The sequence below is a fragment of the Parasteatoda tepidariorum genome, chromosome 4 (assembly GCF_982258835.1).
Source record: "Parasteatoda tepidariorum strain Cologne lab strain chromosome 4, Ptep-v5.0, whole genome shotgun sequence".
Lineage (NCBI taxonomy): Eukaryota > Metazoa > Arthropoda > Arachnida > Araneae > Theridiidae > Parasteatoda > Parasteatoda tepidariorum.
Window position 1 is genome coordinate 12,135,875 of NC_141758.1, and position 15,204 is coordinate 12,151,078.

Consider the following 15,204-nt stretch of genomic DNA (forward strand, 5'->3'; position numbering starts at 1 on the left):
TGTAATTTTGAACCCAGTCCAGAGGACAAGAAAACTCCTAGCTCAAGTATTTTATTTTATAACCGTCATTGAACAGCTAGCCCGATTTTTGGGTTTACGACTACTAATGTTCAACGCCGTAGCCTTGTAATTTTGAACCCAGTCCAGAGGACAAGAAAACTCCTAGCTCAAGTATTTTATTTTATAACCTTCATTGAACAGCTAGCCCGATTTTTGGGTTTCCGACTACTAATGTTCAACGCCGTAGCCTTGTAATTTAGAACCCAGTCCAGAGGACAAGAAAACTCCTAGCTCAAGTATTTTATTTTATAACCGTCATTGAACAGCTAGCCCGATTTTTGGGTTTACGACTACTAATGTTCAACGCCGTAGCCTTGTAATTTAGAACCCAGTCCAGAGGACAAGAAAACTCCTAGCTCAAGTATTTTATTTTATAACCGTCATTGAACAGCTAGCCCGATTTTTGGGTTTACGACTACTAATGTTCAACGCCGTAGCCTTGTAATTTAGAACCCAGTCCAGAGGACAAGAAAACTCCTAGCTCAAGTATTTTATTTTATAACCGTCATTGAACAGCTAGCCCGATTTTTGGGTTTACGACTACTAATGTTCAACGCCGTAGCCTTGTAATTTTGAACCCAGTCCAGAGGACAAGAAAACTCCTAGCTCAAGTATTTTATTTTATAACCGTCATTGAACAGCTAGCCCGATTTTTGGGTTTACGACTACTAATGTTCAACGCCGTAGCCTTGTAATTTAGAACCCAGTCCAGAGGACAAGAAAACTCCTAGCTCAAGTATTTTATTTTATAACCGTCATTGAACAGCTAGCCCGATTTTTGGGTTTACGACTACTAATGTTCAACGCCGTAGCCTTGTAATTTTGAACCCAGTCCAGAGGACAAGAAAACTCCTAGCTCAAGTATTTTATTTTATAACCTTCATTGAACAGCTAGCCCGATTTTTGGGTTTCCGACTACTAATGTTCAACGCCGTAGCCTTGTAATTTAGAACCCAGTCCAGAGGACAAGAAAACTCCTAGCTCAAGTATTTTATTTTATAACCTTCATTGAACAGCTAGCCCGATTTTTGGGTTTCCGACTACTAATGTTCAACGCCGTAGCCTTGTAATTTAGAACCCAGTCCAGAGGACAAGAAAACTCCTAGCTCAAGTATTTTATTTTATAACCGTCATTGAACAGCTAGCCCGATTTTTGGGTTTACGACTACTAATGTTCAACGCCGTAGCCTTGTAATTTAGAACCCAGTCCAGAGGACAAGAAAACTCCTAGCTCAAGTATTTTATTTTATAACCGTCATTGAACAGCTAGCCCGATTTTTGGGTTTACGACTACTAACGTTCAACGCCGTAGCCTTGTAATTTAGAACCCAGTCCAGAGGACAAGAAAACTCCTAGCTCAAGTATTTTATTTTATAACCGTCTTTGAACAGCTAGCCCGATTTTTGGGTTTACGACTACTAATGTTCAACGCCGTAGCCTTGTAATTTAGAACCCAGTCCAGAGGACAAGAAAACTCCTAGCTCAAGTATTTTATTTTATAACCGTCTTTGAACAGCTAGCCCGATTTTTGGGTTTACGACTACTAACGTTCAACGCCGTAGACTTGTAATTTAGAACCCAGTCCAGAGGACAAGAAAACTCCTAGCTCAAGTATTTTATTTTATAACCGTCTTTGAACAGCTAGCCCGATTTTTGGGTTTACGACTACTAATGTTCAACGCCGTAGACTTGTAATTTAGAACCCAGTCCAGAGGACAAGAAAACTCCTAGCTCAAGTATTTTATTTTATAACCGTCATTGAACAGCTAGCCCGATTTTTGGGTTTACGACTACTAATGTTCAACGCCGTAGCCTTGTAATTTAGAACCCAGTCCAGAGGACAAGAAAACTCCTAGCTCAAGTATTTTATTTTATAACCGTCATTGAACAGCTAGCCCGATTTTTGGGTTTACGACTACTAATGTTCAACGCCGTAGCCTTGTAATTTAGAACCCAGTCCAGAGGACAAGAAAACTCCTAGCTCAAGTATTTTATTTTATAACCGTCATTGAACAGCTAGCCCGATTTTTGGGTTTACGACTACTAATGTTCAACGCCGTAGCCTTGTAATTTAGAACCCAGTCCAGAGGACAAGAAAACTCCTAGCTCAAGTATTTTATTTTATAACCGTCATTGAACAGCTAGCCCGATTTTTGGGTTTACGACTACTAATGTTCAACGCCGTAGCCTTGGAATTTAGAACCCAGTCCAGAGGACAAGAAAACTCCTAGCTCAAGTATTTTATTTTATAACCGTCATTGAACAGCTAGCCCGATTTTTGGGTTTACGACTACTAATGTTCAACGCCGTAGCCTTGTAATTTAGAACCCAGTCCAGAGGACAAGAAAACTCCTAGCTCAAGTATTTTATTTTATAACCGTCATTGAACAGCTAGCCCGATTTTTGGGTTTACGACTACTAATGATCAACGCCGTAGCCTTGTAATTTAGAACCCAGTCCAGAGGACAAGAAAACTCCTAGCTCAAGTATTTTATTTTATAACCGTCATTGAACAGCTAGCCCGATTTTTGGGTTTACGACTACTAATGTTCAACGCCGTAGCCTTGTAATTTAGAACCCAGTCCAGAGGACAAGAAAACTCCTAGCTCAAGTATTTTATTTTATAACCGTCATTGAACAGCTAGCCCGATTTTTGGGTTTACGACTACTAATGTTCAACGCCGTAGACTTGTAATTTAGAACCCAGTCCAGAGGACAAGAAAACTCCAAGCTCAAGTATTTTATTTTATAACCGTCATTGAACAGCTAGCCCGATTTTTGGGTTTACGACTACTAATGTTCAACGCCGTAGCCTTGTAATTTAGAACCCAGTCCAGAGGACAAGAAAACTCCTAGCTCAAGTATTTTATTTTATAACCGTCATTGAACAGCTAGCCCGATTTTTGGGTTTACGACTACTAATGTTCAACGCCGTAGACTTGTAATTTAGAACCCAGTCCAGAGGACAAGAAAACTCCAAGCTCAAGTATTTTATTTTATAACCGTCATTGAACAGCTAGCCCGATTTTTGGGTTTACGACTACTAATGTTCAACGCCGTAGCCTTGTAATTTAGAACCCAGTCCAGAGGACAAGAAAACTCCTAGCTCAAGTATTTTATTTTATAACCGTCATTGAACAGCAAGCCCGATTTTTGGGTTTACGACTACTAATCTTCAACGCCGTAGCCTTGTAATTTAGAACCCAGTCCAGAGGACAAGAAAACTCCTAGCTCAAGTATTTTATTTTATAACCGTCATTGAACAGCAAGCCCGATTTTTGGGTTTACGACTACTAATCTTCAACGCCGTAGCCTTGTAATTTAGAACCCAGTCCAGAGGACAAGAAAACTCCTAGCTCAAGTATTTTATTTTATAACCGTCATTGAACAGCTGGCCCGATTTTTGGGTTTACGACTACTAATGTTCAACGCCGTAGCCTTGTAATTTAGAACCCCGTCCAGAGGACAAGAAAACTCCTAGCTCAAGTATTTTATTTTATAACCGTCATTGAACAGCTAGCCCGATTTTTGGGTTTACGACTACTAATGTTCAACGCCGTAGCCTTGTAATTTAGAACCCAGTCCAGAGGACAAGAAAACTCCTAGCTCAAGTATTTTATTTTATAACCGTCATTGAACAGCTGGCCCGATTTTTGGGTTTACGACTACTAATGTTCAACGCCGTAGCCTTGTAATTTAGAACCCAGTCCAGAGGACAAGAAAACTCCTAGCTCAAGTATTTTATTTTATAACCGTCATTGAACAGCTAGCCCGATTTTTGGGTTTACGACTACTAATGTTCAACGCCGTAGCCTTGTAATTTTGAACCCAGTCCAGAGGACAAGAAAACTCCTAGCTCAAGTATTTTATTTTATAACCGTCATTGAACAGCTAGCCCGATTTTTGGGTTTACGACTACTAATGTTCAGCGCCGTAGCCTTGTAATTTTGAACCCAGTCCAGAGGACAAGAAAACTCCTAGCTCAAGTATTTTATTTTATAACCGTCATTGAACAGCTGGCCCGATTTTTGGGTTTACGACTACTAATGTTCAACGCCGTAGCCTTGTAATTTAGAACCCAGTCCAGAGGACAAGAAAACTCCTAGCTCAAGTATTTTATTTTATAACCGTCATTGAACAGCTGGCCCGATTTTTGGGTTTACGACTACTAATGTTCAACGCCGTAGCCTTGTAATTTAGAACCCAGTCCAGAGGACAAGAAAACTCCTAGCTCAAGTATTTTATTTTATAACCGTCATTGAACAGCTAGCCCGATTTTTGGGTTTACGACTACTAATGTTCAGCGCCGTAGCCTTGTAATTTTGAACCCAGTCCAGAGGACAAGAAAACTCCTAGCTCAAGTATTTTATTTTATAACCGTCATTGAACAGCTAGCCCGATTTTTGGGTTTACGACTACTAATGTTCAACGCCGTAGCCTTGTAATTTTGAACCCAGTCCAGAGGACAAGAAAACTCCTAGCTCAAGTATTTTATTTTATAACCGTCATTGAACAGCTAGCCCGATTTTTGGGTTTACGACTACTAATGTTCAACGCCGTAGCCTTGTAATTTTGAACCCAGTCCAGAGGACAAGAAAACTCCTAGCTCAAGTATTTTATTTTATAACCGTCATTGAACAGCTAGCCCGATTTTTGGGTTTACGACTACTAATGTTCAACGCCGTAGCCTTGTAATTTAGAACCCAGTCCAGAGGACAAGAAAACTCCTAGCTCAAGTATTTTATTTTATAACCGTCATTGAACAGCTGGCCCGATTTTTGGGTTTACGACTACTAATGTTCAACGCCGTAGCCTTGTAATTTTGAACCCAGTCCAGAGGACAAGAAAACTCCTAGCTCAAGTATTTTATTTTATAACCGTCATTGAACAGCTGGCCCGATTTTTGGGTTTACGACTACTAATGTTCAACGCCGTAGCCTTGTAATTTAGAACCCAGTCCAGAGGACAAGAAAACTCCTAGCTCAAGTATTTTATTTTATAACCGTCATTGAACAGCTGGCCCGATTTTTGGGTTTACGACTACTAATGTTCAACGCCGTAGCCTTGTAATTTTGAACCCAGTCCAGAGGACAAGAAAACTCCTAGCTCAAGTATTTTATTTTATAACCGTCATTGAACAGCTGGCCCGATTTTTGGGTTTACGACTACTAATGTTCAACGCCGTAGCCTTGTAATTTAGAACCCAGTCCAGAGGACAAGAAAACTCCTAGCTCAAGTATTTTATTTTATAACCGTCATTGAACAGCTGGCCCGATTTTTGGGTTTACGACTACTAATGTTCAACGCCGTAGCCTTGTAATTTAGAACCCAGTCCAGAGGACAAGAAAACTCCTAGCTCAAGTATTTTATTTTATAACCGTCATTGAACAGCTGGCCCGATTTTTGGGTTTACGACTACTAATGTTCAACGCCGTAGCCTTGTAATTTAGAACCCAGTCCAGAGGACAAGAAAACTCCTAGCTCAAGTATTTTATTTTATAACCGTCATTGAACAGCTGGCCCGATTTTTGGGTTTACGACTACTAATGTTCAACGCCGTAGCCTTGTAATTTAGAACCCAGTCCAGAGGACAAGAAAACTCCTAGCTCAAGTATTTTATTTTATAACCGTCATTGAACAGCTAGCCCGATTTTTGGGTTTACGACTACTAATGTTCAGCGCCGTAGCCTTGTAATTTTGAACCCAGTCCAGAGGACAAGAAAACTCCTAGCTCAAGTATTTTATTTTATAACCGTCATTGAACAGCTAGCCCGATTTTTGGGTTTACGACTACTAATGTTCAACGCCGTAGCCTTGTAATTTTGAACCCAGTCCAGAGGACAAGAAAACTCCTAGCTCAAGTATTTTATTTTATAACCGTCATTGAACAGCTGGCCCGATTTTTGGGTTTACGACTACTAATGTTCAACGCCGTAGCCTTGTAATTTTGAACCCAGTCCAGAGGACAAGAAAACTCCTAGCTCAAGTATTTTATTTTATAACCGTCATTGAACAGCTGGCCCGATTTTTGGGTTTACGACTACTAATGTTCAACGCCGTAGCCTTGTAATTTAGAACCCAGTCCAGAGGACAAGAAAACTCCTAGCTCAAGTATTTTATTTTATAACCGTCATTGAACAGCTGGCCCGATTTTTGGGTTTACGACTACTAATGTTCAACGCCGTAGCCTTGTAATTTTGAACCCAGTCCAGAGGACAAGAAAACTCCTAGCTCAAGTATTTTATTTTATAACCGTCATTGAACAGCTGGCCCGATTTTTGGGTTTACGACTACTAATGTTCAACGCCGTAGCCTTGTAATTTAGAACCCAGTCCAGAGGACAAGAAAACTCCTAGCTCAAGTATTTTATTTTATAACCGTCATTGAACAGCTAGCCCGATTTTTGGGTTTACGACTACTAATGTTCAACGCCGTAGCCTTGTAATTTAGAACCCAGTCCAGAGGACAAGAAAACTCCTAGCTCAAGTATTTTATTTTATAACCGTCATTGAACAGCTGGCCCGATTTTTGGGTTTACGACTACTAATGTTCAACGCCGTAGCCTTGTAATTTAGAACCCAGTCCAGAGGACAAGAAAACTCCTAGCTCAAGTATTTTATTTTATAACCGTCATTGAACAGCTGGCCCGATTTTTGGGTTTACGACTACTAATGTTCAACGCCGTAGCCTTGTAATTTAGAACCCAGTCCAGAGGACAAGAAAACTCCTAGCTCAAGTATTTTATTTTATAACCGTCATTGAACAGCTGGCCCGATTTTTGGGTTTACGACTACTAATGTTCAACGCCGTAGCCTTGTAATTTAGAACCCAGTCCAGAGGACAAGAAAACTCCTAGCTCAAGTATTTTATTTTATAACCGTCATTGAACAGCTAGCCCGATTTTTGGGTTCACGACTACTAATGTTCAACGCCGTAGCCTTGTAATTTAGAACCCAGTCCAGAGGACAAGAAAACTCCTAGCTGAAGTATTTTATTTTATAACCGTCATTGAACAGCTAGCCCGATTTTTGGGTTCACGACTACTAATGTTCAACGCCGTAGCCTTGTAATTTAGAACCCAGTCCAGAGGACAAGAAAACTCCTAGCTCAAGTATTTTATTTTATAACCGTCATTGAACAGCTAGCCCGATTTTTGGGTTTACGACTACTAATGTTCAACGCCGTAGCCTTGTAATTTTGAACCCAGTCCAGAGGACAAGAAAACTCCTAGCTCAAGTATTTTATTTTATAACCGTCATTGAACAGCTAGCCCGATTTTTGGGTTTACGACTACTAATGTTCAACGCCGTAGCCTTGTAATTTTGAACCCAGTCCAGAGGACAAGAAAACTCCTAGCTCAAGTATTTTATTTTATAACCGTCATTGAACAGCTAGCCCGATTTTTGGGTTTACGACTACTAATGTTCAACGCCGTAGCCTTGTAATTTAGAACCCAGTCCAGAGGACAAGAAAACTCCTAGCTCAAGTATTTTATTTTATAACCGTCATTGAACAGCTAGCCCGATTTTTGGGTTTACGACTACTAATGTTCAACGCCGTAGCCTTGTAATTTTGAACCCAGTCCAGAGGACAAGAAAACTCCTAGCTCAAGTATTTTATTTTATAACCTTCATTGAACAGCTAGCCCGATTTTTGGGTTTCCGACTACTAATGTTCAACGCCGTAGCCTTGTAATTTAGAACCCAGTCCAGAGGACAAGAAAACTCCTAGCTCAAGTATTTTATTTTATAACCGTCATTGAACAGCTAGCCCGATTTTTGGGTTTACGACTACTAATGTTCAACGCCGTAGCCTTGTAATTTAGAACCCAGTCCAGAGGACAAGAAAACTCCTAGCTCAAGTATTTTATTTTATAACCGTCATTGAACAGCTAGCCCGATTTTTGGGTTTACGACTACTAATGTTCAACGCCGTAGCCTTGTAATTTAGAACCCAGTCCAGAGGACAAGAAAACTCCTAGCTCAAGTATTTTATTTTATAACCGTCATTGAACAGCTAGCCCGATTTTTGGGTTTACGACTACTAATGTTCAACGCCGTAGCCTTGTAATTTTGAACCCAGTCCAGAGGACAAGAAAACTCCTAGCTCAAGTATTTTATTTTATAACCGTCATTGAACAGCTAGCCCGATTTTTGGGTTTACGACTACTAATGTTCAACGCCGTAGCCTTGTAATTTAGAACCCAGTCCAGAGGACAAGAAAACTCCTAGCTCAAGTATTTTATTTTATAACCGTCATTGAACAGCTAGCCCGATTTTTGGGTTTACGACTACTAATGTTCAACGCCGTAGCCTTGTAATTTTGAACCCAGTCCAGAGGACAAGAAAACTCCTAGCTCAAGTATTTTATTTTATAACCTTCATTGAACAGCTAGCCCGATTTTTGGGTTTCCGACTACTAATGTTCAACGCCGTAGCCTTGTAATTTAGAACCCAGTCCAGAGGACAAGAAAACTCCTAGCTCAAGTATTTTATTTTATAACCTTCATTGAACAGCTAGCCCGATTTTTGGGTTTCCGACTACTAATGTTCAACGCCGTAGCCTTGTAATTTAGAACCCAGTCCAGAGGACAAGAAAACTCCTAGCTCAAGTATTTTATTTTATAACCTTCATTGAACAGCTAGCCCGATTTTTGGGTTTCCGACTACTAATGTTCAACGCCGTAGCCTTGTAATTTAGAACCCAGTCCAGAGGACAAGAAAACTCCTAGCTCAAGTATTTTATTTTATAACCGTCATTGAACAGCTAGCCCGATTTTTGGGTTTACGACTACTAATGTTCAACGCCGTAGCCTTGTAATTTTGAACCCAGTCCAGAGGACAAGAAAACTCCTAGCTCAAGTATTTTATTTTATAACCTTCATTGAACAGCTAGCCCGATTTTTGGGTTTCCGACTACTAATGTTCAACGCCGTAGCCTTGTAATTTAGAACCCAGTCCAGAGGACAAGAAAACTCCTAGCTCAAGTATTTTATTTTATAACCTTCATTGAACAGCTAGCCCGATTTTTGGGTTTCCGACTACTAATGTTCAACGCCGTAGCCTTGTAATTTAGAACCCAGTCCAGAGGACAAGAAAACTCCTAGCTCAAGTATTTTATTTTATAACCTTCATTGAACAGCTAGCCCGATTTTTGGGTTTCCGACTACTAATGTTCAACGCCGTAGCCTTGTAATTTAGAACCCAGTCCAGAGGACAAGAAAACTCCTAGCTCAAGTATTTTATTTTATAACCGTCATTGAACAGCTAGCCCGATTTTTGGGTTTACGACTACTAATGTTCAACGCCGTAGCCTTGTAATTTTGAACCCAGTCCAGAGGACAAGAAAACTCCTAGCTCAAGTATTTTATTTTATAACCTTCATTGAACAGCTAGCCCGATTTTTGGGTTTCCGACTACTAATGTTCAACGCCGTAGCCTTGTAATTTAGAACCCAGTCCAGAGGACAAGAAAACTCCTAGCTCAAGTATTTTATTTTATAACCTTCATTGAACAGCTAGCCCGATTTTTGGGTTTCCGACTACTAATGTTCAACGCCGTAGCCTTGTAATTTAGAACCCAGTCCAGAGGACAAGAAAACTCCTAGCTCAAGTATTTTATTTTATAACCTTCATTGAACAGCTAGCCCGATTTTTGGGTTTCCGACTACTAATGTTCAACGCCGTAGCCTTGTAATTTAGAACCCAGTCCAGAGGACAAGAAAACTCCTAGCTCAAGTATTTTATTTTATAACCGTCATTGAACAGCTAGCCCGATTTTTGGGTTTACGACTACTAATGTTCAACGCCGTAGCCTTGTAATTTTGAACCCAGTCCAGAGGACAAGAAAACTCCTAGCTCAAGTATTTTATTTTATAACCTTCATTGAACAGCTAGCCCGATTTTTGGGTTTCCGACTACTAATGTTCAACGCCGTAGCCTTGTAATTTAGAACCCAGTCCAGAGGACAAGAAAACTCCTAGCTCAAGTATTTTATTTTATAACCTTCATTGAACAGCTAGCCCGATTTTTGGGTTTCCGACTACTAATGTTCAACGCCGTAGCCTTGTAATTTAGAACCCAGTCCAGAGGACAAGAAAACTCCTAGCTCAAGTATTTTATTTTATAACCGTCATTGAACAGCTAGCCCGATTTTTGGGTTTACGACTACTAATGTTCAACGCCGTAGCCTTGTAATTTTGAACCCAGTCCAGAGGACAAGAAAACTCCTAGCTCAAGTATTTTATTTTATAACCTTCATTGAACAGCTAGCCCGATTTTTGGGTTTCCGACTACTAATGTTCAACGCCGTAGCCTTGTAATTTAGAACCCAGTCCAGAGGACAAGAAAACTCCTAGCTCAAGTATTTTATTTTATAACCTTCATTGAACAGCTAGCCCGATTTTTGGGTTTCCGACTACTAATGTTCAACGCCGTAGCCTTGTAATTTAGAACCCAGTCCAGAGGACAAGAAAACTCCTAGCTCAAGTATTTTATTTTATAACCTTCATTGAACAGCTAGCCCGATTTTTGGGTTTCCGACTACTAATGTTCAACGCCGTAGCCTTGTAATTTAGAACCCAGTCCAGAGGACAAGAAAACTCCTAGCTCAAGTATTTTATTTTATAACCGTCATTGAACAGCTAGCCCGATTTTTGGGTTTACGACTACTAATGTTCAACGCCGTAGCCTTGTAATTTTGAACCCAGTCCAGAGGACAAGAAAACTCCTAGCTCAAGTATTTTATTTTATAACCTTCATTGAACAGCTAGCCCGATTTTTGGGTTTCCGACTACTAATGTTCAACGCCGTAGCCTTGTAATTTAGAACCCAGTCCAGAGGACAAGAAAACTCCTAGCTCAAGTATTTTATTTTATAACCTTCATTGAACAGCTAGCCCGATTTTTGGGTTTCCGACTACTAATGTTCAACGCCGTAGCCTTGTAATTTAGAACCCAGTCCAGAGGACAAGAAAACTCCTAGCTCAAGTATTTTATTTTATAACCTTCATTGAACAGCTAGCCCGATTTTTGGGTTTCCGACTACTAATGTTCAACGCCGTAGCCTTGTAATTTAGAACCCAGTCCAGAGGACAAGAAAACTCCTAGCTCAAGTATTTTATTTTATAACCGTCATTGAACAGCTAGCCCGATTTTTGGGTTTACGACTACTAATGTTCAACGCCGTAGCCTTGTAATTTTGAACCCAGTCCAGAGGACAAGAAAACTCCTAGCTCAAGTATTTTATTTTATAACCTTCATTGAACAGCTAGCCCGATTTTTGGGTTTCCGACTACTAATGTTCAACGCCGTAGCCTTGTAATTTAGAACCCAGTCCAGAGGACAAGAAAACTCCTAGCTCAAGTATTTTATTTTATAACCTTCATTGAACAGCTAGCCCGATTTTTGGGTTTCCGACTACTAATGTTCAACGCCGTAGCCTTGTAATTTAGAACCCAGTCCAGAGGACAAGAAAACTCCTAGCTCAAGTATTTTATTTTATAACCTTCATTGAACAGCTAGCCCGATTTTTGGGTTTCCGACTACTAATGTTCAACGCCGTAGCCTTGTAATTTAGAACCCAGTCCAGAGGACAAGAAAACTCCTAGCTCAAGTATTTTATTTTATAACCGTCATTGAACAGCTAGCCCGATTTTTGGGTTTACGACTACTAACGTTCAACGCCGTAGCCTTGTAATTTAGAACCCAGTCCAGAGGACAAGAAAACTCCTAGCTCAAGTATTTTATTTTATAACCGTCATTGAACAGCTAGCCCGATTTTTGGGTTTACGACTACTAATGTTCAACGCCGTAGCCTTGTAATTTTGAACCCAATCTAGAAGACAAGATAACTCCTGGACCATATATTGGGAGAAATCTTGCCTTCGTGGAGGACTTTTTGATGGAACTAACCCACATTTGCGTTACATGAAGAGGAATACCACGAGAACCTTCCACTGTAAGCCTCACGGCAAAGGGACTCTAATCCGTGATCCGTCTACCACTGAGGATATTTCACCTCAGCCTTGTGGTCGGTGCAAGCCGGATGCGGATTCGTTTCGACTAGCCATCGCTGGATTCAAACCCGGTTCAGCTAATTTGAAGACAAACGCTCTATACCCTGAGCTATCGCATCTCCGGAATATTAGGAAAATTTTGTCTTCGTGCAGCACTTTTTGGTAAAAATAATCTGCTTTTGAATTACATGGAACTACGAAAACCTCCTGTGGTTAGCCTGGCACAAGGTGACTCTAACCTGTCATCGGTCTACCACTGAAAATATCTCTTCTGCCTTATTTTTTCTTCAACTTCAGCATTACATGACAAATAACAGTTTTTCAACTTTCCTTTTTAACTGTTCACTTCGGGTATTCAGCCCCTGGACAGTTCTATCTCCTGTATCATTTTACATCGCAGCACTCAACATTTTCCATGCACCTTCATTACGGAGGCCTGCCTTCTTGGCCAGGTACCCATCTTCTGTTTTCCACATTTTAGCCATGTTGAGACTTTTAAAAAGTTGAAAATGTTTTGCAAGTTTTGGTATCTAGTTCTCGACAGTTTTTCTTAATATTTTGTAGAATAATTGCGCTTTGCGAGCAATTTTTATTAAGGTAGGAGATAAGTTCAATGATGAGCCTCGTAAGTAACTAATTACATTTCTGATATGCATAATTATTTATAATTGATAGACAAAAATGGTTTCATTTGCAAAATTAAAATTTATGATAACATTTCCAGAAGCTGGAGCTTTCCAAAATTTTATAAAAACATCGATTTTGTTGTTTTTATAACCATGTGGACTGTTTCATATAATTTCTCTTATGCTTCCTGTTAAAGTCTCTTTCGTATTGACGACCAAAATGGACTACAGGTGGCTCAGAGCAGATCTCTCTACCTATGGTAACACTTCGCATGCTTTCATCAATAGCGTGTGGAGAGTCATAGAAGAAGGAAGTACATTAGTTTCTCTCTTGATTTTCATATAGATTAAAATCTTTTAAGTTAGGAAACTATATGGAACTGAAAACTACATTAAACGTAGTTCTAAAAGAAAGACCCATGGAAATTTTATTACATATTTTTTTAACAATTAATTACGAAAAATAATCAGAAAAGGAAAAAAATCGTCGTACATTCCTATACAAGAGGAGGAAAAAAAAGGGGGAAAGCCAAAGGCGTGGAACAAGTATTCTCCCTAGATTTTGTATTCGAGCGTATAAAAAAAACTCATTAAGCAAATTTTCTAAATTTCTATTTAAACATTTATTTTATTTAATGTTTAAATGTTTTGCCGTAATTCTTACTCATAGTACTATAGCTCATCCAACTTTCTATCGCAGCTGAACTGAAAGGGAATGTTTTCCAAACTAGAAGATTCGGCAGCCACCTTCAGGTACCCCTCTCTGAGTGCATACCAGCAGCCATAGGCATCGGGGGTATGAAAAAAAGCGGGATCGTGCCTATTGTCAACAGTTTTGCTCCACCGGGCATCCACGTGACACACACTTCCTCGGAAGGCATGGAAGACGCCCTGGAAGCAGAACAAGAAAAATATTTAGACATACCATGGGTGACGCCAGCGGAGACATGCGAGTAAGTATCATATGGTGGATTTACAGTGGACTCCGACGGTAATATCTCAGCTTATAATTTCGAATGCGCATGTCCAAACGTGTCATCCCAACGTGACTCATTGGATTTCGTACTTTATCGTAATCCAATCAGTCCCGTTGGGATGCCACGTTTAATGGTGAAAAAAAATCTACGTCATTAGTCCATTCTGTGCTTGCGCAGCGATCGCAATACTCTTAGACGTTATTTTCAGCAGTCACTAATCCATAAGGTGACAGATATTGTTCTCAACAAAATAACAATTACTGTTGCATACCTGACAACTTTTAATCCTTTCGAGAATGATTTTCCACAGTGGTAGTAAAATGGAACTTAAATTGCAATCTTAGACAGAATCATACGCTATATTTTGAGAGAGCTAATGCGATCTACCCTAAAAATTTTGCATATTAAAATATGTGCTTAATTTTTTTTAGAAAATAGTGGCGGTCAGAAAGATTATAAATTAAGCTTATAAATACAAGGAACACATAGAAAGCATACATTTTACTACCGCTTTAAATATAGAAATAAAGTTTTACACCAAATGCGTAAAAATTGGCAGGTATGCTATTGAGCTGAAATATCTAATTCAAGTTTTTAAAGTAACTGCAGATATTTGGATTTCCAAACGCTCAAATGTTTAATTTATTTACTTCTTAATGTTTATTAACTGCCTTAGTAAACGGTCCCCAGATATCATATGGTAAACGTGATAACAATAAATTTTGTCTTGTAAACTTATAGTTACTACGCCAGTTTTTTTTTTTTTTTTTAATCGTTAAAAAAATTTCTAGTGCAAAGGATTAACCCACTGGCTGTTTAGAAAATAGGCAAAATTGGAAGAATATTTCTGCCCTATACATCATTTCCCAATCTGATAGTATGAAAAAACCAGTTTTGCTGTGCGGAGAGAATTGCAGGTTAAAAAAAGAATTTTACTCGCAGAACCGAAAGTGGGTTTATAACTGTAAAAAGCTTTTGTTGCAAAGTCTATCAATCTCACTTGATGAGGAAATTTAGACAAATCTAATCGTAAATATATTTATAACATCTTATTACTTGGTGCTTTGGAAACCTTTACCTTTAATTTCTTTATTGATTTAAGTTGGGTTTTTTTTAAATAAGAAGCAAACTATAATTTATTTCAGGATTGTTCGTGGTTTTCCTCCCGTCACACCATACGTTGGGGTTAGCCCAACTTTCTGTTATTTGCTCAAAGTTAAGAAAGATCTATGCTGCCTGCAATTATCACAGGTAAGCTAATATAAATTTTTTTAAATAATTTAAAACAGAATCTACATCATAGATTCTCAATTTTCATAATTTAAGTTGGTCTTTTTTAATCGAGTTATATACGACGCTTCATTCTTAATTTTTGTCGCAAAAAGTTTGTTAATTTTATGTTGTTTGTATAATTTAGTTCATTTTAGTGCACATTAGTAGGCAGAGATGCCAACTGCTCCGGACACGCCAAAATAATTTTTAAAAAAATGGTAAGTAAATTCTGTAAATATTTGACTATTTTTGCTT

The 15,204-nt window shown here is 39.1% G+C and overlaps 1 protein-coding gene across 1 annotated transcript in view; it reads left to right on the top strand.

Annotated features, from left to right (window-relative positions):
- The window catches only part of LOC107451644 (potassium channel subfamily T member 2-like), a 388,964-nt gene that overhangs the window by 334,373 nt on the left and 39,387 nt on the right, over positions 1–15,204 (top strand). The window contains exons 19-20 of the mRNA XM_071181980.2: positions 13,401–13,653; positions 14,823–14,928. Of these exons, the coding sequence (XP_071038081.2) occupies positions 13,401–13,653; positions 14,823–14,928 (359 nt within the window). The remainder of the gene's footprint in view (positions 1–13,400; positions 13,654–14,822; positions 14,929–15,204) is intronic.